Consider the following 26,937-nt stretch of genomic DNA (forward strand, 5'->3'; position numbering starts at 1 on the left):
ACATGATTAAACAAGACTATCATCTCCCCTTTTCAGGTATCGTTGTTTTCTTAATACAGTTTAAAAGTGTATTAACCTTTCTGGAAACCAGTGAAGCCAAAGAAATCATATTGACTTTAATATCCATTTACCCGAAGTTTTTTGTTGTTGTTGTTAATGTCTCATACAAGAATTCATACACATATAAATGTGACATTAGTTGCAATCCCTATGATGTGACAGCACATTCCTCTTTTCTACCCCGGGGTTCTTGTGTCCATGCAACCAGTTCCTGTCCCCTCCTGCTTTCTCCCCTTCCTTCGAACAAGAGCTGCCCATTTGGTCTTGTGTATCTGATTGAACTAAGAAGCACACTCCTCATGACTATTATTTTATGTTTTATAGTCCAGTCTAATCTTTGTCTGAAGAGTGGGCTTTGGGAATGGTTTTAGTTCTGGGTTAACAGAGCATCCAGGGACCATGGCTCTGGGGGCTTCTCCAGTGTCAGTCAGACCATTAAGTCTGGTCTTTTTACGTGAATTTGAGTTCTGCTCTGCACTTTCTCCTGTTCCATCTGGAACTTTCCACTGTGTTTACTGTCAGGGCAGTCATTGGTGGTAGCCTGGCACCATCTAGTTCTTCTGGTCTTAGACTGATAGAGTCTCTGGTTTATGTGGACCTTTTGTCTCTTGGTCTAGTATTTTCCTTGTGTCTTTGGTTTACTTCATTCTCTTTTGCTCCAAGTGGGTTAGGACAAATTGATGCACCTCAGATGGCCTCTCACTAGCTTTTAAGACCCCAAACGCCACTCACCAAAGTGGGATGCAGAACATTTTCTTAATAAATTTTGTTATGCCAGTTGACCTAGATGTCCCCTGAAAACATGGTCCTCAGGCCCCTGCCCTAGCTACGCTGTCCCTCAAAGCATTTGGTTGTGTTCAGGAAATTTCTTAGCTTTTGCTTTGATCCAGTTGTGCTGACTTCCTCTGTATTGTGTGTTGTCGTTCCCTTCACCTAAAATGATTCTTGTCTACTATCTAGTTAGTGAATTCCCCTCTCCCTCCCTCCCTACCCTTATAACCATCCAAGAATGTTTTTTTCTATGTTTAAACCTTTTCTTGAGTTCTTATAATAGCGGTTTCATACAATATTTGTCCTTCTGTGACTGACTAATTTCGCTAAGCATAATGCCCTCTAGATTCATCTATGTTGTGAGATGTTTCATGGAGTCATCATTGTTCTTTATCGTTGAGTACTATTCCATTGTTTGTATGTACCATAATTTGTTTATCCCTTCATCTGTTGATGGGCACCTAGGTTGTTTCCATCTTTTTACTACTGTGAGTAGTGCTGCAATGAACATGACCATCATTTTTTTTTTATTTTGTTGTTGAGAATATAAAAAAAACAAAAACAGTTTTTTGTTGAGAATATACACAGCAAAAAATACACCTCTTCAACCAGTTCTGTATGTACAATTCAGTGATATTGATTACATTCTTCAAGTTGTGCGACCATTCTCATTCTTTTCTGAGTTGTTCCTCTCCCATTAACATAAACTCACTGCCCTTTGATGTTCCTATCTAATCTTTCCAGCTGCTGTTGTCAAATTGAGTCCATATAGTTCTTAAAAGAGCATAATGCTCAGGCAGACGTTTTTTACTAGTTAAGTTAAAATATTGTTTGGTTTTAAGAAGACTTTAGAGGGTATTTTTGGTTAAAGGTTTAAAGATTATATCAGGGCAATAGTTTCAGGGGTTCATTCAACCTCCAAGGTCCAGAAAGTCTGAAGTCCATGAGATTTTAAATTTCTCTTCTGCATTTTCCCCCTTTTGATCAAGATTCCTCTATAGAATCCTTGATCAAAATGTTCAGTAATGGTAGCCAGGCACCATCCAGTTCTTCTGGTCTCATGGAAAGATGGCAGTTGTTTCTGGAGGCAATGTGTCACACATTCCATATCCTCCTCCATTTCCTGACTCTCCTTCTTCCTATGTTGCTCCAGGCATATCATATAGAGAACGCTTGCAAACTTTTAAGACCCCAGGCATTACACAGCAAACTAGGAGGCATAACAGAAGCACTAAACACATTCTCAGGTCATTTAACTGGGATGTCTCATGAAACCACGACCAAAAACTTCCAAACCGAGGAACCCAGTCCCATGAGGTTTTTGGTTGTACATAAGAAGCCTCAGCAGCTACTCTTTTTCTGTCATTTAAAAAAAATATTTTTATTGTGGTAAATATATTTCTTAAAAAACACTGGCCATTTCAACATTCTTATGTACAATTTAGTGACATTGTGTTCATTATGTTGTTCAACTGTCACCGTTATCTGTTTTCAAATATTTCCATTGCCCTTAACAGAAACTCAGTGTCCCCTAAACAATGAGTCATCCCTTTCCCTTCCCTCCCTCATGCCCCTGGTAACTATTCATAAACTTTGGACTCTATACACTTGCCTCTTCTAGGTATTTCATATAAGTGGGATCATATAATATTCCAACAAATATTTTTTGGTACTACCATGTATGGGACACTGTTTTAGGCACTAGGGATACAGTGGTAAACAAAGTCCCTGTCTCCAACACTCTTTTATTGTAGTAGATCGAGACGGATAAAAAATAATCAAATGGATACATAATAAAATATTAGGTTGCACTAAGCGCAATGGAGGAAGAGAAAGCAGTGTAAGAGGGTGGAGAATGAAGAGGCTACTGTGTTAGACGGGATGAGGCAGCCAGGTAGATAGCTGGGAGAGGTCATTCCAGCTACACGAATACGAAGTACAGATGCCTGTAGGAGGAGAGGCACCTGGATTGTTGGAGGAACAGAAGGAGTCCAGTGTCTCGGAGTAGTAATAACATGGGGGACATTGTAGGGAATGATTTGAGAGATAGTAGTGGGCCAGATCCTATAGGGTATTGTAGTAGGGATTTTGAATTCAAACCCAGTTGTGACAAGCAGCCATTGGAGGATTTTTTTTTTTTTCAAGAGAATGACATAATCTGTGTTGGATTTGAAAAAGGTTACTCTGGCTACCTGAGGATAATAGGCTTTCAGAAGGCAAGAGTGGAAGCAGGGAAATCAATATGGACTAAAACAGCTCTTTTTATATTTCCAAGGTATGTTGTTGTTTAATCATCTTTTTTGTTTGATTTAATTGCTTTGTGGTCAGAAAATGTGTTCTGTATGGCACTGGTTATTTAAAATTCTTTGTGAACTAGCACATAAATTTTTGTGAGTGCTTTTAATGTATTGGAAAGTGGTACAGATCCTCAATTTGTTGGCTGCAGAGTTCTACATAACCATTAGTTCAAACTGCTTAAATGTTGTTGTTCAGATCAGCCACATTCCTTGCTGTTGTTTGGTCAGCAGCAGCTCCCATTTTCTAATAGATTTTTTGATAAAAATCTCCCACTAGGGTTCGCTGAATTTGCCTCATAATCCTGACAACTTTTAATTAATATGTTTCTAATCTACATTGATAGGTATATATATAGTCTTGGTTTGCATTACTTCTTGGTGAGTTTTTTTATTTTATATGCGGTCTCTACCTTAAGCATTAATGCTATTAGCCTTAACTACTATTTTGTTGGATATTACTATTGATACACTAGCTTTCTCTTAGTAAGCATTTGGCCAGAATATCTTTTTGCCATATCTTTATTTTCAACCTTCCCATATAGTTTTCTCTTAAGTGTTTCTTTTATAAACAACATGTACTTTTTTTTTACATACTACAGATATTTTGTATTTCTACCATCTTGATTTGTATTTTTTTCCTACTATTCTTTCTTTGCTTTTCCTTCTTTTTTAAAATTTTTTTCTTTCCTTCTGTTCGATTAATTTTTTCTATTTTCTTTCTCCTTTGCTGGTTTCAAGACCATAGATTACATTTCTATTATTTTTATAATGACTTTAATTTTTAACATGGGCCCTGGTGGTGTAGTGGTTAAGAATTATGGCTGCTAACCAAAAGATTGGCAGCTCGACTTCACCAGCCACACCTTGGAAACCTTATTGGGCAGTTCTATTCTGCCTTATAGGGTTGCTATGAGTCAAAATCCACTTGATGGCAATGGGTTTGGTTTTGGAGCCCTGGTGGTACAGTGATTAGGAGCTATGGCTGCTAATCAAAAGGTCAGCAGTTCGGATCCACTAACCACTCCTTGGAAACCATATAGGGCAGTTAGTTCTACTCTGTCTTATGGGGTTGCTATGAGTCGAAATCAATTTGACAGCAATGGGTATACCTAATGAGTCATTATATCCATGCCCCCTGCCAAAATATGACCTAAGGAGCCCTAGTGGAGCAAATGGTTAAGTACTCAGCTGCTAACCAAATGGTTGGTGGTTCAAACCTAGCAGACTTGGCAATCTACTTCCATAAGGATTACAGCCAAGAAAACCCTATGGGCATCTGTACTTCTGGCTTTGGGTCGCTACGAGTCAGAATTGACTTGGAGGCACCCAACAACAATAAACATGACGTAGACATTGGGCTACTTTAACTATCCATTAAACCCCAGCATCTCTTCCTCCTTATCCTCTCCAACACAGATCTCACTGCCACCAGAGGCTTGCAGCAGTGAGCTTGGCCCTGCTCTCCCATTTCACAGAGAACCTTTAAGGTTCCCTTACTTTGCCTGAGCTAAGCCTGCAATGGCCGTGACCTTCTTGTAGACCCTCATGTCTGTAGCAACTGTGGCTGTAGTCCCACATACTACTTAGTGCTTCTGCTTCTGGACTATGAGGATGGTTATTTGATTTATTTATTATATTGTACTAAAAGACACATAATATAACAGTTACCACTTGAACCAATTAAAATGAACAATTCCATGACATTGAGTACATTCACAATATTGTACAACCATCACCACCATCTAGATCCAGAGCTTTTTCATCAACCCAAATAAAAACCCTACATCCATTAAATAGTCATTCCACATTCCTCCTTCCCCAGCTCCTGGCAACCACTAATCTGTGTTTTGCATCTGTGCGTTTGCCTAGTCTGGAAATTTCAAATTAATGGAATCATACAATATGTAGTCTTTTGTGTCTGGCTTCTTTTACTTGGCATAGTGTTTTCAAGGGTCATCCACGTCGTAGCATGTATCAGTACTGCAAAACTTGTATAGCCACATTTTGTTTATTGGTTCATCTGTTGATGGATGTTTGGGTTGTTCCCACTTTTTGGCTATTGCGAATAGTGCTGCTGTGGACATTCATGTACAAGTATCTTTTTTTTAAGTCCCTATTTTCAATTCTTTTGGGAATATACCAAGGTGCAGAATTGCTACTCAGGTAGTAAATTCTATGTTTAATTTACTGGGAACCAGCAAACTGTTTTCTACTCCAGCTGCTCCATTTTACACTCCCCCACCAGTAACAAAGGAAGGCTCCAGTTTCTCCCATATCCTTGCCAACAATTGCTATTGTTCTTTTTTTTTTTTCCTCCATTTTTTCATGGCCCTCCTAGTGGGTGTGAAGGGTTATCCAATTTTTGAGTCTAACTGTTCCGTTACTTCTTTGCTTTCCTTTCACTCTTGCTGTTGTCGTTACCCTAATATTACATAGGCTTGGAAGAGAGGGGTACAATGAAGCATGACCCAATCTCTCCATCTCATTTGGAGCCCCAGTTTTTTGTTTTGTTTTTTAAATAAACTATGGCCATATTTCATAAGTGGACAACAAAGTTAAGCACCCACAGGCTAGAGTACCTGCCCACATAATATTAGAGTAAAACCTGTGAGAGCCAGGACTTGATGGGATTGCCTGGTTTTTCTGGGTCTTGCAGTTTTCCACCTTTGACAAGATGCTGTCTTAGCACTTTTTTTTTGCTCGTTTCAGTGGAAAATATTTGAATTTTTCTTCTCTTACAGGTGTTTGCCTTATACAGGTTCCCCCTTTTGCAGGTTTCACTGTATTACTTTTCTACAGAATGAGGAGATATTATCTTTGCAAAGTGGTATGGACCTACACTGAGCCTTTAATCAAAGGCTACTTCAGCTGATTTCCATCTCTGACATCTTCCTTTTTCGATCAAACTAATACAATGCAGGCTTTACATTAGTTAAATGAGAGGAATGGCAAGCACGTGTGCTTTTCTTACAGAAACTGAACTTTCTTTTCAGAGGATCAGTGACAACTGCAAATCACTTCTCCTCTCTCCCTTTTGACCTGCTGAAGAAATTAGAAATTTTGGCCTGCCAAGAAAGAAATTAAGAGCACACAGGAATAATTAAGAAACTTATGTATTGTCTGTATTTTTCAATACTTTCTTATTTAGTAATATTTCATGTTCTTTTATGAATATATTTTATATTCATGATATTCATGATTATGAATACATTGTATATTCACAATTTTTTATATTATAAAAGTAATACATGCTCATTTCTTCTTTTTTAAATGATAAAATTAAAAGCACATATCATATATCTCTTCTTAAGGGCTGTAAGGACTCAGAAGGCTCATGGTATGAGAGTCACAGCACTGAATCTAAATGTTGAGCCTGAGTTCTAGATGAGGTTTAGTGTGACCTCTGGATTGCCACATAACCTTCCTATAATCTGCAAGTTACATGAGTACAAGTTTGCAAACACTATGCCTCAAGTGGAGTCCCTGGGTGGCTCAAATGGGTAAGCACTCAGCTACTAACTGAAAGGTTAGCGATTCAAATCCACCCAGAGGTGCCTTGAAAGAAAGCCCTGGCAATCCACTACCCAAAGATCACAACCATTGAAAACCCTGTGGAGCTCATTTCTACTCTGAAACACATGGGGTTGCCATAAGTTGAAATCAATTCAGCAGCAACTGCTTTGATTTTATTTTCGATATGCCCCAAGTGATGAAATATTTGGTTTGAAGACTCCTCTTTCTTTTCATGCTACCCTTCACGAAATCCCCACCCAGATGAACCTGGCTTCAGGACCCCAAAGGGCTTAGTTTTGAATGTCCCTGCTTTGACTCAACAGTTACTGAGCCTGTCGCATTCTTAGCAAACCCACTTCTTCATGGCAGCTGGTGAAGAATCTACCTCCTCTCAGACTGGAAGGTTTACGTGTAAGGAGCAGCGATGGAACTTTCACACACCTTTTATATTCATGATGCCTTTTCATTTCTCCTCAGTCACACCAGAGAGCCACCTGCTCTGCCTTGACATAAATTCTATGCAGGACACTCTTCTTCTTTAATATTACTTGAATCCTTACTCCTTATTAGGCCTGTAAAAACATGCTGTATGTTCTGTATTGTCTTACCTAATTCTCACAGCAACCTCTAAGGTAGATACTCCTTACCCCCAATTTACAGATAAGGACACAGAGAGATCGTTACACACCTGCATTCACACTGCAAATGTCTGGATCAGCCAGGTTCCATGCCTCCTTTCTGCCTAAATTTCATGTTCTTAACTACCACATGGAGCCCCCGTGACACAGTGGTTAAGCATTCAGCTGTTAACCTAAAGGTCAGGAGTTCAAACCCAACAGCCACTCCTTGGACATGCTATGGGGCAGTTCTACTCTGTCCTGAAGGTCTGCTGTGATTTGGAGTCAACTTGACGGCAACGGGTTGTTGTTTGTTGTGTATAACGTTCACGTGCAGTAGCAGAAACAGTTTATGTCCTAATGCATCTCACAGTTTGAGGGTGCAGACAGAGCTTATAAACCACCAGCATCAATGACCTAACACCCGTTTTTTGTAATATGTGCTTAAAGGTACAAAACATGATGCTAAATTCCTTACATATGCCATTTTCTGTAATTCTTGCAGCTCTGAACGAGCATACTGTTATTACCTCCATTTTGCACATTATCATCCCTATTTTCTAGTTTAGGAAACTGAGGTTATATGGTCAAGAGTTACCAATTCAGAAATGGCAAAACTGGGATCTGAACTCAGGGCTATGTGTCCCCAAGCCTGGCTTAATCACGGTATCACACCACAGAGGGTCAAGCCACCCCAGGGTGGGTAGTTTTGTTTTTCTTTTTTTTCCACTGTGTTGCTCCAACTAATATTTGAAGAGGTGAATCCTCTGTCATGTCAGTCAGCATTAGGCTGGACATATTTTTTCTAAAACAAATCAAATTGCAACTCTCTCACAATATAAGCCAGTGTCTGCAGCAACTGTTTTCCTCTCAGTTAGTAATTTCCGCCTCAGCTTGCACTCGTTTCTCTCCGAAAAGCTCACATCATCTTTACCCAAACATTCCCTGAAAGCTTCTGTTGACTCCCTAGCATGCTGTGCACCATTGTGTGAAAGGTCAAGATCCTGAGCAAAAAGCCCTCATTACTGGAGGGAAACGTGTCCACAGAGCTAAGGAATGTGTGGGGGTCACCACAAAGCCCAGCTTGTGGTCTCAGACCGAGGGGTGCTCTGTGACCACAGCAAGGCCAAAGATCGCATGCATGAACAAGCCTAAAGGAGTCTGGCCTATGAAGTTTCTGCCACAGAGCACAGGGGTGGATGTTTTTGTCTACACTGCTTTCTATGTCATGAAAAACAACCTTCTGTGAGAAAAGCATTTATTAATCTTTTTTTTGTCTGCTGAGTTTTGATGCTTTAGTGTTGGAATCAGGTTGACCTCAAGGGGAAAAGACTGAGCTGCTTTCTTGCGTTGCAGGGTCTCCCTGCTCAATGGCTTTCTCAGAAACCTTGGCCAAGCCTCCACAAAGGCTTCCCTGACTATCCCAACCAGTGCTGAAGTCTCTCCTTCATCACGGCTATTACACTGACAGCTTACGCTACATATCCCACAGCAGCGGAACAGGAAGAAAAGCCCTCAAATCTAGAGTCCCAAGTTCTAGACCTCTCTTTGCAACTTACCAGCATGCAGGCCTGTGTTGAGCCTCAGTCTCCTCATGTAAAATGGCACTAGTACCTTCCCCTTGGGTTGGAGACGTTAACCCATCTAGCAGACAGTATGGAGATCCCTTCATTTATCAGCCCTTTCATGGTTTCAAAGAGGTTTGAAGATGAAATTATCTCCTGAGATAAAGTAGAAAAGAGTGCATTGCAAAGTGCCACCTGCACAGTCTGTCTCTGATCTCACATTGGTTTTGGATTGTTACTTGAGTGTCGTTTTTGTCTTTACAAATACAGTAGAAGGCTCTAGCCAATCTCTTATACTTCTTGGTAGCAGTTCCCAGCACTGTGCTGGCCATACAAAACGAAGACCAATTGAGCTCTGGGCCTGGCCTTCCCCAGCCAAGTAAGGATAAAACATTTGCCTCTTTACATATCCAATAAGCAATTTCTGCAAGTTCCCACAAACTTGTACACCGGTTACACTATGTCAGGATGGGCATTTTGGTTGGGAGTTGAGGAAGCCATTCTCAGCCAAGGCATGCTGTGTGATAAATTTTCATTTAACTCATATCTACACCTTACCCCGAGAGAGCAAAATGTATCAGTATATTTTCCTCCATTGGTGTTAAATACATTTTAGGAACCTAACCATCAAATTGAAATTAATTCATAATTTTATGTCTCCTGCTGATTTGGTTTATTCATAGATCTATGTATGTAATTTGAACCCCTCCTCTAGCCTTTGGCCTCTGACTCTTTCTCTCTGTCTTACACACACACACACACACACACACACACACACACACGCACACCCCAGAAGAACCACCTAGTTTTCACATCCTAAGAAATTTCTTGGAATTCTTTGTAATCTTCAAGCTGTATGAAATTTGACTTGAGATGTTATCTTTAACTATGTATTTTAACATATCTGCCCTCTTGTGGGATCCCCGCTGATGATGCCTAGAGAAAGCAGAAAGCAAATTTCAAGCTGTCAAAAGAGAATCAACATGGAGAATATGTAGGTTTTGTGTGAAAGCTGTCAACTGAGATAGAGTAATTATGAACATTTTATAATGCAGCTTTTAGTATCTAGGATGAATGCACAGCATAACTTAAAAGATAGGATGGAGAACTAAGAGAAAACCCATTACTTGAACCCAATACATCAGACTTCTCCAAGTTATTTCATACTTAACATGTCCAAGCTGAATTCTTAAGTCCCTGACTTCCCACCTACCAAAGTCTCACCTCAAGTATGCTCTCACCCACTGTTCTGTAGCTACTGTATCCATTGTTCTGTAACCTTCTACTTCTCCAGTTGCTAAGAAATAGGAGTCATCCTTGTCTCTGCTTCCTTCCTTATCCCCAAGTCCAATCAATTACCAACCCCTGTCAATTCTAAATATATTTATGTGTTTCACCTCTCTACCTGTCTTCCCTTCCCTCCACCCCATTTCAAGCCACCATCATTTCTTACCTGGATGCCACAATAAACTCCTGCCTGACCTCTCACATCAGGCCTGTTGTTGTGTGTCATGGAGTCAATTCTGATTTGTAGCAACCCTATAGGACAGAATAAAACTGCCCCATAGGGTTTCCAAGGAACAGCTGGTGGATTCAAACTGCCAACCTTTTGGTTCACAACCAAGCACTTAACACTGCGCCACCAGGGCTCCCCTCAAATCCATCCTCACAAGGTAGCCAAAGTTATCAGGTTAAAATGATAACCAACTCAAATCAGTCCTTAAAAACCTTCAATGAATTTCCATTTTTAGAGAAAGTTCAAAATTATTAGCATGGCCTATATAAAAGCAAAGAAGGTAAATAGGCCTACCAGGTATTTGGATACACCACAAAGCCACAGAAGTAAAACTGTATGGTATCGGTGCAAAAACAGACAAACCCTGAAGCAGACTAGAAGATTTTGAGACATTTCTGTGTATATTTGGGGACATATGATAAAGGTCACACCACATAACGGTGGGGACGTAATGATTGTTGGGTAGGTGATGTTGAGGAAACTGGCTCCCATTCGGGTTCCTGTCTAAACTACACAAAAAAGTGGACTCCAGGGGAATAAAGATGTAAGTATAAAAATAAAACTCTAATGTTAATAGAAGAAAAAATATAAAAAATGAACTAGAGCAGGAAAGGACATCATTATGAACCCCAAGACACCATCCATAGGAAGAAACAAATTTTCTTAGCAAAATTAAACATTTCTGTTCATCAGAGGACAGTGTGGGCAATGTTATAAGCTGGTGGTAGACTGGGAGGTGGGGGATATGTGTTTTCGACTTTATACCTTATCATCAAGCTCCAACCATGCTAACCTTTCTCTCTGTTCCTTAAATGTACCAAGCTCCCTCCTGCCTCAGAGTCGGTACACATGCTCGTCCTTCCAAAAAGTTCTTTCTGCTCTGGTTCAGCTAACTAACTCCCTCTCATTCCTGTGATCTCAGCTGCAGTGTCTCTTCCTGAGAAAGGACTTTTCTGACCTACCCTCCCCAGGTTTGGGTATGACCCCCCCATGTAGTCTCATTCCACCTGCAACTCTGTATCCATAGCACACATTGCCATTGCAGTTATACAAGCCTGGATGGAACTATTAATCTAATGTCTGTTTCCCCTACTATGTTGTAAGCTCCAGGAAAGCAGGAGGCCCCGTGCTCAGCACTCAGCAGTATTTCTTGTCTAGAAGATGCTTTAAAAATGTTAATGGAATGAATTGCTAAGGGGCAGTTGCAAGAGGGCATATTCAACACCACATACTAATGAGTGCTGTGTGCTCAGGGAAGATTCCAGGCATCACTTCATCTTTATGTCAGCAGGAATTTGGGGTGATGATTTGTGCCACTGCTTCTCCCTGTCATCAAGTCTCATTTGTATCACCTATGTTTCTTGCACTGCGTTAGGTGTTAAGCAGATGTTTGTTGATTATATATCTACACACCCTCCTCCCATCACTCAGTTATCCATGTTTAGCCTGTTGTATCACCCATGCCTAAACTCTCTTTGACAGTTATCATCACTCTTCATTCGATAACTGTTGACTCTTTTTTTTTCCCCCTCTTCATTGTCTTTTAATTTGATCTGAGTATTCAGTTATTCAACAAATATTTATCGAAAGCCTAATGGTTGCCAGGAATGTGCTGGGGTCTAGAAAAGCTGGCATTCCTTGCAGTGTTAACATGTCAACATGACATCTCAAAGGAATCATTAGGATAGAAAATCTCAGCTTAGGTAAATGTTGAGAAAGACCTAAATGCACCCAAATTTGGACACAAGGCAGAGAGCAGCTGAACAGGAATGCTACAGTGGAAAAATGGACCATTTCCCAGACTACTCTGAGTAAATGTTTCATAGTGTAACCCTGTTACTCACAACTGGAAAGGTTTTTCTAATTATAAAAAAACATTCCAAAGGAAAATAAAAAATAACCATACTATGATATTGTTTTTAAATACCTGTGATAATTTTTAAAAGGACCAATTAAGAGACAACTGAAGCATCTTACTAAAAATAATTATGATTATGATAGAGATGGTTGACATTTGCTGAAGATAAACATCCAAACTACCCTTTGGGGATGATTTTGAAGACAAATTTAAGTTTATATCAGTCTTCGTCCAGGTAATATCAATAGTTAGTACTATTTTAGTAAACATCAATCACTGCAGCTAATACTCTGTGATGCCTTCTGCAAAGAAGCTGTAACTTCTGATTGCTCTGTTGTCTGTATGTTGACCAAGGAAGAATGACAATGTGCATAGAGACCTGTGGGTGGAGAACTGGCTATGAGAGACCCATATGCTGTCATTTATTTCAATCTTCCTAAAGGCAAAGTGGAGCCCTGGTGGTGAAGTGATTAAGTGTTGGGCTACTAACCAAAATGGCTGCAGTTCAAATCCACCAGCTGCTCCTTGGAATCCCTATGGGGCAGTTCTACTCTGTCCTATAGGGTCACTGAGTTGGAACCGACTCGACAGCAATGGGTTTGGTAAAGACAAAGTAGCAGTCTGCTTCCATAGAGATTTACAGCCTTAGAAACCCTTGTGAGTCAGAATCGACTCAACAGCAGTGAGTTTGGTTTTTGGTAACTGCAAAGCCCCATAGAATAGATTTTTGTCTCAGTATAAGGGAGGATTTTCTAACAACCTGATCAACCCCAAAGTTGAAAAAGTTGCTTGTGATGCTCCTTATCTAAGCAGAAATGGGTTGTCTTTACAAAATCTCTTCCTATAATTCTAGGATCTTAGAATTTAGCATTTTATACAGTTAAAAAAAAAAAAAAAAAAACACTTCTTATTTGAGAATAGTTTTAGATTTATAGAAAGGTTTTGAAGATCAGAGAGTTGCCGCATACCCAGACCCAGTTGCTCTCTTAGTAACATCTAACATTAGTCTGGAATATTTGTCAAAATTCATGAGCCAGCATTGATACATGATTACTAACTAAAGTCCATACTTGATTCATATTTCCTTAGCTTTCACCTAAAGTCCTTTTTCTTCCCAAGGATCCTATCCAGGATACTGCATTCCACTTAGCTGTCATATCTCTTTAGGCTCCTCTTAGTTGTGGTAGTTTCTTAGACTTCTTTTGTTTTTGATGACTTTGGTGTTTTTGAGGAGAATTGGTCAGCTGTTTGATAGATGACCCTCAGCTGATATTTGTCTGATATTTTTCTCATGATGATGCTAGGGTTATGGGGTTTGGGGAGGAAGGACTCAGAGGTAGAGTGGATTTTCATTATATCACATCACAGGTATATACCATCCACATGACTTACCACTGGTGATGCTAATCTTGATCACATGGAGGAGGGATTGTCAGGCTTCTCCACCATAAAGGTACTCCTTTGTTCCCCTTTCCATCCTGTACTCTTGGGAAGGAAGTCACTATGTGCAGCCCACACTTAAGAAAAAGGAAGTTGTGCTCCACCTCCTTGAGCGGAGATAATCTACATAAATTACCCGGAACATTTCTCCTCAGGAGATTTGTTTATTCTCCCCCATTTAATTGTTTATTCAATAGTTTTTTATGTCAGTATGGACTCATGGATATATATTTTACAATTTGGGTTACAATACCATATTGTGTTATTTTTGTTGCTCAAATTCTTCTAGCTTTGGCTATCGGGAGCTCCCCTGTGTTCCTTTAACATACCCCCTTGATTGTGGGGTCTTGTTTTTTGTTTTCGTTTTGGGGATTTTAGGGGCACTTCCTTATTTTCTGGTAGAGCTCTGGTGGCGTAGTCATTAAGTGTTCGGCTGCTAACCAACAGGTTGGCAGTTCAAATTCACTAGCCGCTCCTTGGAAACCCCATGGGGCAGTTGTACTCTGGTCTATAGGATCATTATGAGTTGGAATAGACTCAGCGGCAGTGGGTTTAGATTTTAGTGTTTTCTTTTTTTTCTTATTGATACTACAAGATGCTCCCAGCTCACCTTGTGTATTTCTTGTCTTAGTACTAGAATCAGCTGTCTCCAAGGAGCCTTCCTAATGTAAATTTTATTTCTTTGCTTACTGTTTATGAAGCTTTTTTTTTTTAGTTACTGTGCTAGGCACTTCACACATACTTTCTCTCTTAATTCTCATAGCAACAGCATTATATAGCTTTTAACTTCATTTAGAGAAGCAGAAATCGAGGCTCAAAGAATATAAGTGACTTACCCAAGGCCACACAGTAAATAAGTGTTGTTATTGGAGTCCAAATCAGCCTGATTCCAGGGTTTACATTCTGAACCTTCATTTCACAAGGGCAGGATCCCTTGTTACCTAAATTAGCAGTAGGGTTATTGTGAACCACCCACCCTACCTCTTTTGCTTTGAAGGAGAAGGCCAAAGTCGGGTACCCTCCTCTGGGAAGACTCCCCTCAGAATTCCAGCCACACTGATTGCTCCCTTCTCTGAACTTCAGTCACACTGAGAGTTGAAATCCTTTTCTGAATGTGGAACTTGTTTCTGTGTTGTCTAGTGGTTTTCTCTCTTTGTCTAAATTCACTTACCAGATTGTTAGCTCCTCAGAGGGCAATGAAAATACTCTACAAGGTAGGATTTATCAATATGAGTAACTTCTGGGAGCCATGTCTGTTCAACACAGACTGTAGTGATATGGTTTGCCATAAAATGGAAATATAAAACCTGTGTCTTTCATACCTTCATACCAGGAAAGAATAAATCTCTACTGAAGTGATATCACATTGTTGTTACGGTTATTTTGCATTGACCGACTCTCCTTCTGGGCAAGTTGCTTCTCAAAGATAAAGTTTCTGTCTTTCTCGTTTTGCAGAGCCAAGGACACCTAAGGAGTCTGTAGGTGGTGTAAACAGCTAAGCACTCAATTACTAGCCAAAATATCAGTGGTTCAAACCCACCCAGAGGTACCTTAGAAAACAGGTCCAAGGCCAAAAGGTCACAGCCTTGGAAATCCTATGGAGCAGCTCTATTCTGCACGTATGGGGTCCCCATAAATCAGAACTGACTTGACAATAACTAACCACCACAACAACAGGACAGTATCTAACATATTCTAGGCACTGAATTGGTCTATATAGGAGGCCTAAGAGGGGTCCTTGACCAGAGATTACCTGCTCTTGATTTACACACAATTTTAACGTGCTTTACTCTTCAAAAGGCAGTGGGTATGAAGTGAGTCTTATATGATTCTGACTCATGGCTACCCGTGTGTGAAGAGTAAAACTGTTCCATAGGATTATTGAGACTATGACCTTTTGGAAGCAAACTGCCAGGCCTGTCTTCCACGGTGCCCCTGTATAGGTTTGAACCTCCAACCTTTCAGCTAGTTGTTGAGTGCTTAACCATTTGCGCCACCCAAGGACTCCATATGACATGACTCTAGAGGTAGACAAACTGAAAACAGTGAGAGCTCATAGGTCTCTGCTTCTTTTGGAAAACCTCACTGAAAAAGACAGTTAATGGAAGAATGACAAAGGAGTAAGCACAGGTGACTTAAGAAAGGGAGAATAAATGATAATAGACAAAACATGCAGATAAATTTTAGAAGATGGGAAGTGGATAGGTGAGAGGTAGCTGACCTGCCAAGGCTATGGAAGTGAGGACCTACAGACTTGCAGTGGGATCAGCAAAAACAGAAGGGAGATGATTCATGATATATGACCCTGGGGAGGCTCAGGAACTGGTTGCCCTTGTAGGTCTAAGAGTCAGAGTGTGGGTAGGGATGGAGCTGGCTTGCCCATTAGGCATTCTAGGTATAGTGCCTAGGGCCCATGAAAGTCATAATGTGGCCCTGGAGTGGGACTGAAAAACAGAATTGGTTGAAAACCTGCATAAAGACCAATTTGACTCACCGCTCTCCCAGATAGCATCCCCAAGTGACCTGTGTGACCTATCTTAGATGCTGTTGTTAGCTGCCATTAAGTTGCCCCCTAACTCATGATGACCCCATGCACAACAGAACAAAACACTGTCCTTTCCTGTGCCATTCCATAATTGGTTGCAGATCGGACCATTATGATCCATAGGATTTTCACTGGATGATTTTTGGATGTAGATTGCCAGGCCTTTCTTCCTAGTCTGTCTTAGTCTGGAAACTTTGCTGAAACCTGATCAGCAGCATCACAACACGCAAGCCTCCATGGATGGTAGCTGTGCATGAGGTGGACCAGCCAGGAATTAAACCCAGGACTCCCACATGGAAGGGAAGAATTTTGCTACTGAACCACCAGTGCCTCAGTAGCAGAAGATAAAAGGACTGCTTTCTGGAAAGTTTGGACCACAGGAACTCTGGACTTTGGGACATCGGACATAGATGAAGTCAGGAATGAGGCACTGAAAGCTGATGGTTTAATAGAATGTCTGCCAACTGAGCGGTGAAATGCCCAGCCCCCTTTCCCTCTGACACCCAGAGCCTTTACATATAAAGTTGTACCCACCACCTTCCTGGCAGGAGTTTGGATAATTCTTCTTTAATGCAATTAACCCATGGTATTTTTTTTTTTTTTTTTTTTTTACTGAGTAGCCCATAGATATTGACATTTGAAGGTTCTCCATTGTATCAGCCAAAACCCCCATCCTTGTTCTCTATGGCAAGGTTCAGCCTTTCAGAAGCACAGAGCTTCTAATCAAGTTTTTTATTCCTCTCAAACAGAGTCAAGGAGCACCAGACACTTGAGGAAACCCTTTAGTCTGAGTGGCAAAGGGCAGAACAAGCAGAAAAATAAAAAAAGAACTTGGGAGAAAGAAAGAACATGGAGACAACAGAAAAACTTGAAAAATGCTTATAGTATTCTCAGAAATTTAAGAGAGGATAGTGTGTCCCTCAAAATGTAATGGGTAGTATGAAAAGGAAGGCTCAAAGAATAAGAAAAGCTCCTAAAAATTAGAAGTGTGGTTGTAGGAAAAAAATTTTTTAGATCAATAAAATAATTAAAAATTAAAGTTGAAGGTATTTCTCAGAAAGTAGAACAAAAAGGAAAAGAATTGAACAAGAGGAGAGAAAGAAAACTAGAAAACTAAGCAGTTTTTTGTTTTTGTTGTTTTGATTTGTTTATGAAGCATTTGTGTATTGACTCCAGGAAGAAATAAAAACTGTGGAAGAAAGAAAAATGAAATGTAGTCAAAGCATACTACTTGGTTCACCTGTGAACAGTATACACAAAATCATAATAATGTAAATTCTAAATATTAATTTAACCAAAGTTGTGGAGTATATGAAGGAGTGTGAGTGTGTGTGCATGTGTGTGTGTGTAAGAGATCTAAATCCCTGTCTTCAGTTGAAATTCAATGAATGATGTCTAATGTTGATCAAGTGACAACATATAAGCATATTTGGGACCATATGGAACATGCAAAGGAATCGTGGTGGTCCAGCAGTTAAGCAACGGGCTACTAACCCACCTAGTGACTCCACAGGACTAAGACCTGGCGATATGCTCCTGTAAAGATTTCCCCCGTTGCCATTGAGTAGATTCCAGCTCATTGCTACCCTATAAGATAGACTAGGACTGCCCCATAGGGTTTCCAAGACTGTAATCTCTTGGGAAGCAGACTGCCACATCTTTTCTCCCTTAGAGCAGCTGGTGGGTTTAAATTGTCGACCTTTTGGTTAACAGCTGAGCACTTAACCACTGCACCAGAAGAGCTCCTTCTGTAAAGATTATAGCCTGGGAATCCTATAGGGCAGTTCTACTCTGTCACATGTGTTATCTACCAGTTGATATCGATTGACAGCACCCAACAACAACAATGTGGATCATGCAGACAAGTTGAAAGCTCTTGTAATGATGAGGGATATGAATTGCTGCTCTTTGTTATAATCCTCATAGTATTTGGCTTTTACATGTACTGTTTTGATACAAAAATAAGTAATAATTTTTTGAAAAGCAGGAGATACACTCATTTGAAATGTCGTATGATGGAGCCTCTTAATGTCCAAACAGCCATGTCCCTACAGTAGCCCATTGAGGGCCTAGTGGAGTTCACGCCTGTTTTAGTGGCCCTGGGTCAAAAGGAAAAGATTTGATTCTGTTTTGCATATTCTGCTTTAAAGAACAACAGAGATGTGTTTTTCTTTAACTCAGAATTGTGTGTTGAGAATTTCAGCTCCAAATGCCAGGCACTTTAGTTATTTGGGGAAGTATTGATACGAACCATTCTTCCCTCTCAATATGGGGACAACGGTGCGTTGTTGCCTCCCTTCAGTATCTCCCAGGTGACCTCACCCTGTGTTTGCAGGAATCACGAGCTGATTGGCCAGACTGACTTGACCGGGTCAGGAGCTCTGAGCTTCATTATTTGGGCATGAGTCTGCCAGAAACTCCTTTCTGCCTAGCATAGCTGTGCCTCTCTGTAGTTACTTTCATGCCCCCTGGCCTTGAGGGTGGTTAGCGAAAGTCACCGGCCCCAGAGCAGTAGCTCCTAAGACAGAAATTAACTTCCCCAGGCCCAGAAGCTGCAGTGTGAGTGGGAGGGAGAGGAGGGGAAAAGAAGAAGCTGAAAGGGTAGAATTGGGCTTTTTATCAAACACATAGTGTTTCTTCTACTTGTTCTAATACCGTAGAGGCCTCAAGGACACTTCGCTTGGCTGGTATTTTCCTGATTTAGTCTTATTGTTGTTAGCTGGCCCCTGAGTCAGCCCAGAGTCATGGCGACCCCGTGTACAGCAGAACAAAACGCTGCTGGTCCTGCGCTGTCCCCATGATTGGTTGGGGCTCTGACCTTTGTGATCCACAGGGTCTTTGTTGGCCTTTCTTCCTAGTGGACCTTAGTGTGGAAGCTCTACTGAAACTTTTTCAGCATCATAGCAACACGCAAGCCTCCACTGATAGGTGGCTGGCGGCTGTGCATGATTACCAGTGCATTGGCTGGGAATCGAACCCAGGTCTCCTGCATAAAAAAAAAAAAAAAAATTTTTTTTAGAAGGCAAGAATTCTACCACTGAACCACAACTACCACCATTAGTCTCAGGGGACAGAGTCAAGGAGCAAAGTAAAAACTGCACTGAGTCAGCTGCAGTGTAAGGCTCTTTACATTTGTTAGCTAGTTAGTGCTTTTTTTCCTGGAGATATGATATGGGAGGATTAGAGCAAGGGATCCCAGGCTAGAATGAGGCTCTTTGTTTAAACTATGACGTAGCAAAGATTCTGTTTCCCAGGATGTTAACATATTAGAACAATTAATGCTAAACTATAATATTTTGACATGGTAATAAAAAGGAATGGGTAGTTTTATTATATCTCTTGCTGTAAATCTTCAGCAAAACTGTTATGAGATTTCTAGTGCAATTGAATTATTCAGATAATATTAAGGGTAGATGGAAGCAGTTGAAGACATTGAGATTTGAAAGACAATGGTAAGCCAGCCACATGTAAGGAGACCATTTGGAACATGGAAACAAAAGATTGAAAATGGAAGAAACCATTGGCTCACTCCACTGATATGTTGTGAAGATTACGTAATGCAAAGGAAGGGCTTCTTCCGCATTTCTCTCTCTCTCTCTCTCCTTCTTTCTCCCCGCTTCCCTCTTTCTCTCTTCCTCCTTCCCTTCACCCCCTACCCCTTCTCATTCCCTTCCTCATCTTCCTCCTTTTTTTTCCTTCTTCTTCCTTGCCCTACCCTCCCCTTATCCTAATAACTACTGAGGAGTTACTAGTACCCAGCACTGTACTATGTGTATTTTAATAATTACATATGTGATTTAATAATTGTAATAATAATACATGCATTTTAATAATTTTAATGATAATTAATATTTGTATCATCATACAAATAAAGAAACTGAGACTTGGAACAATTAAGTAACTTGCCCAAAGTCACACACCTAGCATGTGGTAGAGGTGGGATTGGAAGCCAGGCAGTCTGACCCAGAGCTTTTGCTGTATACCTGGCACACAGTGGGCACTCAATTATGTTAGTGATGAGGTTGGTGATGATATCGATGTTGATGGTAGAGAAGGAGGAGGGTGCAAAGACTGGAACACAGAGCAGCTAAGTGACTTTCTCAAGGTCACACACTAATCAATGACAGTGGAATCCATCCAGTTGCCTGGTTCCAGCTTGCTCCTCTGTCTGTAGTGCCAAGCTGCTAAATGCACAAATAGAAATGTTGGTACATTAACTTGTAGCAACATATAACGTCCTGTCCATGTTCCAGGTTCTGAATTCTCGCATTATTAAATTGTTTTAAAGTTCTGAATACAGAACTGCTAAATGCAACAATGTAGGAGAAAATATCTGGGGCTAATATTTATTTCCAAATGTACAGATATAGAAATCTATGATGATATTAGAACTAAATGATTTTCTGTTTCCCTGACCCAATAATATAAGCATACTTATATGAAGTTTTAATGTTAAATCACTGTGATATTTTAATTTTAAATCATTGCAGGGGATTGCACTGAATCAGTGGTTGTCCTTTGTCCTGATGGGTCAGAAGTCACCATCTCTCTCCTGGACAGTAGGGCCCCAGCTCCCCCCCAAGTATAACTGCTTACTCAGGGTCTAAACAAGTCATGGCTATTGGCTAACCATTTTATCAGTTAACTTTGGTTCAGAGAGACCCTGACTCCAGATTGTCAGTCTGCATATGGTAAGATACCTTGGTGGCTGTCATGCCTTCCCCTCTTCACCTTGTAAAAGCCCCCATAGGTGTTGGTATTGATACCAGTCATCTCTGATCAGTTGGTGTACCAAGGCTAACTGATGATATCTGTGTTAAGTTCTAAAGGCCTCTATGTCCCAGTTGTCTCTGATTCAACTATAATAATCTGTGTGTGCCTCCATGTGTATGTGTGTGTGTTAGGGAAATCTATATTGAGTGTGTGTGTGTGTGATTGTCTTCTTTGGGGTGTGTGTGTGTGTGTGTTAGGGAAATCTATATTGAGTGAGTGTGTATGTGTGTGACTGTCTCTTTGGGGGGTGTGTGTGTGTGTGTGTTAGGGAAATCCATATTGAGTGAGTGTGTAAGTGTGTGACCATCTCTTTGGGGGAAATCTATTTTGGATGAATATCTGTGAAGTATCATATGTGTGGAGATGATTACACATTTGGAGTTCCCAAGTAAAGGCAAATCAATTGGAACTTGGCTGAGACCAGTTTAGCCTGTTGGAGAGTTGGGATTATAGTTTTTTTGTTTAGAAATCTGCTGCAATTGTCATGTGTTTCTCTTATTTTTTTCGTTGTAGGGTAATGCCCTGTACTTCAAATCTGCCAGAAATGTTACAGTGAACATTCTCAATGACCAGACTAAAGTGCTAACTCAGCTGATAACAGGTAAGAAAAAGAAAGAACTTAGCACAGTGCCGTCAAGTCAATCCTGACTCATAGTGACCCTATGGGACAGAGTAGAGCTGCCCCATAGAGTTTTCAAGGAGTAGCTGGTGGATTTGAACTTCCGACCTTTTATTTAGCAGCCGCATTCATATTCACTCACAAAATGTTGAAGGTTGGATCAAAACTGAGTCAAACAGCGTGTGAACTGAAGAGAAGAATGCTAATACATTTTACTGGGTCAAGAAAAAGAATGTAGCATGCATTCTACGATTCTACTAAAGCATAGAATCCCATCATATCTACACATTTAACTTATGCAAATTTAACTATACTTGTTTTGGAGGGGGGGAACGGTTTTTCATGTAACATGGCCCCTAAACATCAGCCAGTTGCTGCATCTGGTGCACAACCAAAGAAAAGCTCTCTGCCCCTACGCCAGAGGAGAAACCGGCTGTGCTGGGTTGATTGAGAGCGTAGTGCACACAAAGCTGTGCACACCATACCTTATGGGTTGTAAAAGGAATTTGCAGTGATAGTTTGCATCCATGCCATGTATTTGCCATGCGTGCTGACTTTGAACCTAACTCAATTGCGAGATGCAGATGTATCGCTGCTGAATATGTTTGTACGTTGTATGTTCCCTTCTGATAGAGCAGATCTGTTCTAACTGCTGCGGAAAGCACCCTCTGGGTTTTAAGCTGCGTAGTCCTGAAATTTAAACAAGGACTTAACTTAGTCGTAATAATGATTATGATGATAAACCTGGACATCATGGCTGTGGTAATGTGTTGAGTGATATGATCAATGCCCCCTCTGTAGTGTCTGAGCTGCAGTAAGCAGGCGGCATTATGCACCCACCCATTGAAAGGAAAAGGGGGCGTAGGTCTGAAGGGCACTGTTAAGCTTCCAGACAGAAAATGCCATTTGTTTGGCTTCCAGGCTAAGAGAAAAGTATGCAGATGGACGTTTGGAGAAGCCAGTTGCCCAAATGCCCTGAAACATTACTGTGACTAAAACATCTGGAGCCCCACTCATAAACAAGCCAAGGGAAACAGGTGCTTTTGTGCCTAGAGCCTTTTCTGCTGAGGAAGGAAGCCTGCTTGCCCCCAGGACAGCCTCATATGAATGTCTGGAGGTTCAGGGCTGCTGGGTGCCTTGGACTATCCACCAACAGAGGAACTGAGGGATTGAAGGAATTGTACCACAGTGGAGTCCAGAATCCATAAACATGTTGTTTCAGCGCGGACTGGATTGTCGGCCTTGCTTATATAACATCTGGTCCACAGTCACAATGCTAAATAATTAAATAAACAGCTTCAGTAAGCAATGATTTAAGCAGCATATGTGAAAATTGCTTCCAGGAGGGAAATAAATCCAACCTCCAGCTCCCAGACTCCCGCATTCAAAAGAAACTTATTTAGCCTGTTGATCATTTGCCATTTATTTGCAGTGGGAGATTCAGTTTACTTGAGAGATTTTGTTTTGATAAAGCTAGAACTGCCCAAATGACTATCATTCAGCAAAAGTCAGCCAGTCTCTCTTCTCCCTCCCGCCTCCCGTCCTCTCTTTTCCCCTCTCTCCATCCCTACCTCCTCCTCTCCCTTCTCTCCTTTCCCCCTTCTCTTTCTCTTCATTCCTGTCTCTTTCCTTTCTTTCTTTCTTTTGTCCCTGTCTTCCTCTTCTCCTTCTCCCCTTTCTCCCCCTTGCTCCTCCCACCTCTGTCCACTCGTTCTCCTTCTCTCTCCTCTCCTTTTATTCTCTTTCCTTCTGTCTCTTTCTTTCCCTCTCTTTCCTTCTCTCTTCTCTCTCCCTCCTTTCTTCCTTCCACTCTTGCTCCTGCCTTCCCCTCTTCCCCTTCCTTCTGTCTCCCTTGCCCAAAAGGGCACTCACGGGAGCTGGGAGACACCTATCCCTAACCCTTAAGGTAGGGCACAAGATTGCTGTTGTTGTTAGGTGCCATCAAGTCAGTTCCGACTCGTAGTGACCCTGTAGGGAAGAATAGAACTGCGCCCATAGGGTTTCCAAGGAGCGGCTGGTGAATTTGAACTGCCCACATTTTGGTTAGCAGCTCTTAACCACTACACCACTAGGGCATAAGATAGCTAACATTAAAATGATATGGACAAGAAGCCATTCTGATACCAGCCAGTGGAGCCTTTCAAGATGATTTCTAGAGAGAATGGAAGATGTGTTAAAAATGTAGTTCTAAACACGCAAGCACACACACACAAACACATATACACATACACCCTCTAAAGTTTTTCTTCAGGACACTCTGTTTACATCCACATTTATGCACACAGTGGCAAGCACAGAACAAGTCCAGCAGACAGTAGTTTCCAGTGCCTCTTAAACTGTGTACTTAGTTGACAGCAAATTGCTCCTGCCTTCTAATCAGTGTGATCTACTAAGGCAATCCTGAGGACTCAGGAATTCTCTTGCTTATCCAATGCGAGCCTCAAAAGCCTGTTTCCAATTCTAATGGTAGCAGCTCAGGGAATCTTTTTGCAAGCAACAATACTTTAAGGTTCCCAGGATAGGCCACAAATGCATATTTTACCCATGTTTTTGTTGTCGCTAGGTGCCATCGAGTCGGCACCCTGTATACAACATAACGAAACACTGCCCAGTCCTGCGCCATCCTTTTGTTTTACCCATAATGCTGCCGATTTCGTATCAGGCCCGTAGCTGATCTGATCAGGGAACCTTCTGACCCACAAGGAGGAAACTTGTAGGGGAGTCCTTGACAACATCATGCAGGAGTAGGGGAGGGTCCAGTGTTAGGGGAGTTGGGGAAAGGATTGAAGGCAGATGGCCATCAGGCCTTTCCAGCTCCAGAGTTGTGGCTGCACCGTGACTTGGAGACTGCTGATTCATCCTGATACACTCCATTTTTCTACACTTGCCACACTCATTCTCTTCTCTGTTTAAGGTATTAATTAAGGGGGCACTTCACACATTAAAAAAAAAAATTTTTTTTTTTTCTTCACACATAGACTACCTAGAGGGGGATTAACTGAAGATTAGTTTTAGGTTACAAATAGCAATTTTTCTTCTCCCAGACAGAAACAATGTATTTACCAGGAGACCTCCTGAACGGTCTCTGGCTCCATTTGCTTTTCCCTCTAGAATCATTTTTTTTTAAGATTCGGGCCATGTCCAGGGAAGTTTGGCAGACCCAGATGAAATTGACAAAAGAGCAAGCCGTCTGCACCATTGAGCCAGCAGTTGCTCTGTGGGGGTTTGGCTAAAGCTACCAATTAGTGAACTTTATAAACCCAAATAATTCTGGCCCTTGGTAAATTTCATCATGTCTTCTGAAAGGCAAAATGACTTAATTGTGCTTTGTGTTGTTTGATTGCTGTGTACTCTTCTGTGTGGCTCACAACCCCAGTCATGAGTTCAGAGTCAACTCAGATTGTGCACGTGAAGATGCCCTTGACTCCTTGGGGATCAAGTCTGATATCACTCAGGTCCATGAAGGCCAAGTCCCAGGATTTGTGTTCCCCTAGTCACAGCTGACTTTGCCATGTGGCTGGATCCAGAGGGGGCAAACTGCTCACTTGACACCCATCCTGTGGCCAGTCATTCGTTTCTTAGCTCCTCATTACCTCCCCATCCACAACCCTCCCTTAAAAAAGATAACCACTCCAAGTAAGATAGATTTTACTGAAGGTTTTTGTATGACCAAGAAGACAGCTAAACCTCAGCCCTCGCAGAAAAACTTAAGGCAAGTCCCTCATTATACATCTCTGTTCTTTGAAATGTTCCTTCTTCCAGGTTTCTTCTTCCTTTAATCCTTTAAAAGCTCATATCCTACTTGTTCCAGCCATGATGGCACCATCTTCATTCCCCATCCTAGACAAATCAACATTCTTTTCTTTTGTGAAACAACACTGTGAGCTCCATTGCAAACCCAGATATGCTGTTAGCTCACTGGTGACCTTGAAAGAGTCTTTAGCCTCGCTGTCACTTATTCTCCTCATCTGCAGCATGAAGGCAGTCGGACAGGATCCCAGGTCCAGGTCCCATCCTGCTTGGAAAGTCTGTAGAACTCTGCTCTTTCAACTCCTGCTCATTAAGGAGGCTCCCCAATATCCTTTCTTTGTGTTAGAGCAGTGTGGATGTATTGGCAAGAGATCACGCCTGCTGAATTGATGTGATTATTGAATAGGGAAAGTGGGCTAGGAGATACCAAACCAAAATTCCATTGCTGTCAAGTCAATTCCAACTCACAGCAATCCTACAGGACAGAGTAGAGCTGCCCCACCGGGTTTCCAAGGCTGCAGCCTCTATGGGAGCAGACTGCCACATCTTTCTTCCATGGAGTGGCTGGTGGGTTTAAATCACTGACCTTTGGATTAACAGCCAAGCTCTTAACCACTGCGCCACCCGGGCTCCTTGGCTAAGAGATACTTGCCATTAATCCTTTTCAGTGGGTGTGACCATTGCATGAGAAAAATGGTGATGTTGATGATGACGATGATGGTCACAAAAGCAGCCCTCCATTTCACAGCTCTTTTCAGTCTACAGAGTGTTCTTTTTATAAAGGCAATGTCCTTGGCTCCTTTCAGCCTTTCTATGAGGTAGAGTAGGCAGTGATCATTCCGTTTCACAGATGTAGAAGCTGAAGTTCAGAAAGATCAAATGATTTGCCAAAGGTCACATTGAACAGAAAATAAGAGAGAATTGGGACATAATTCATGTCTTCTGATAGCTAGCCCAATAACCATGAGAAACGGAAATGTAGACTCAGATAGGCAGGGGCTAGTCTGATACTATCAGCTAGGACTTTGTGTCCTCCTATTGAACAGAAACAATTTCACAAAATATCAACATCAAACAAGGGCACTCTGTGACTCTCATGGACACAGGGGTTAAAAAAACAGTCAACTCTGATCAGGTCTGAACACAGACAAATCATAAACATTTTTCAAACCACAAAAATGACCAAATATCCCCCTATCCTGGCTAATATGAGTGACTGCTCTTTCTTTGTCCATTACAGCTTTAACATTTTTCTGGTCTTCCCTACTTCTTGTTAAGATTTGTTATGATAATCATAAAATGACCCCCACTTTCTTTTTTTTTCTAATAGCATCCAATCAAGAGCAAAATCTTGCTTCCTTACCCAAAACCCACTGCTGAATTTGAGCTGTGAATTTGAACTTCAGCTGAATTTGTAGGAGCGTTTTCTGACAGTTAGGACTGACCAAAGATGTGAGCGTTGCCTCAGGAGGTAGTTAGCTTCTCATGTCTTGATATGTTCAAGCAAAAAAAAAAAAAAAAACTACAAGTATTTGACAGTAATTTGGTGGCTAGCTGAGCGAAATCTCATGCAAGCATTAGTTTGAAGGAAGGACATGATGTACTTTAAAATT

At 41.2% G+C, this 26,937-nt stretch overlaps 1 protein-coding gene across 1 annotated transcript in view; it reads left to right on the forward strand.

The window, feature by feature from the left end:
- Positions 1-26,937, forward strand: part of SGCD (sarcoglycan delta) — a 500,195-nt gene that overhangs the window by 299,429 nt on the left and 173,829 nt on the right. The window contains exon 4 of the mRNA XM_003404624.4: positions 21,469-21,556. Coding sequence (XP_003404672.1) covers positions 21,469-21,556 — 88 coding nt within the window. The remainder of the gene's footprint in view (positions 1-21,468; positions 21,557-26,937) is intronic.

Source organism: Loxodonta africana, chromosome 2 (genome assembly GCF_030014295.1).
Source record: "Loxodonta africana isolate mLoxAfr1 chromosome 2, mLoxAfr1.hap2, whole genome shotgun sequence".
NCBI classification, from domain to species: Eukaryota; Metazoa; Chordata; class Mammalia; order Proboscidea; family Elephantidae; genus Loxodonta; species Loxodonta africana.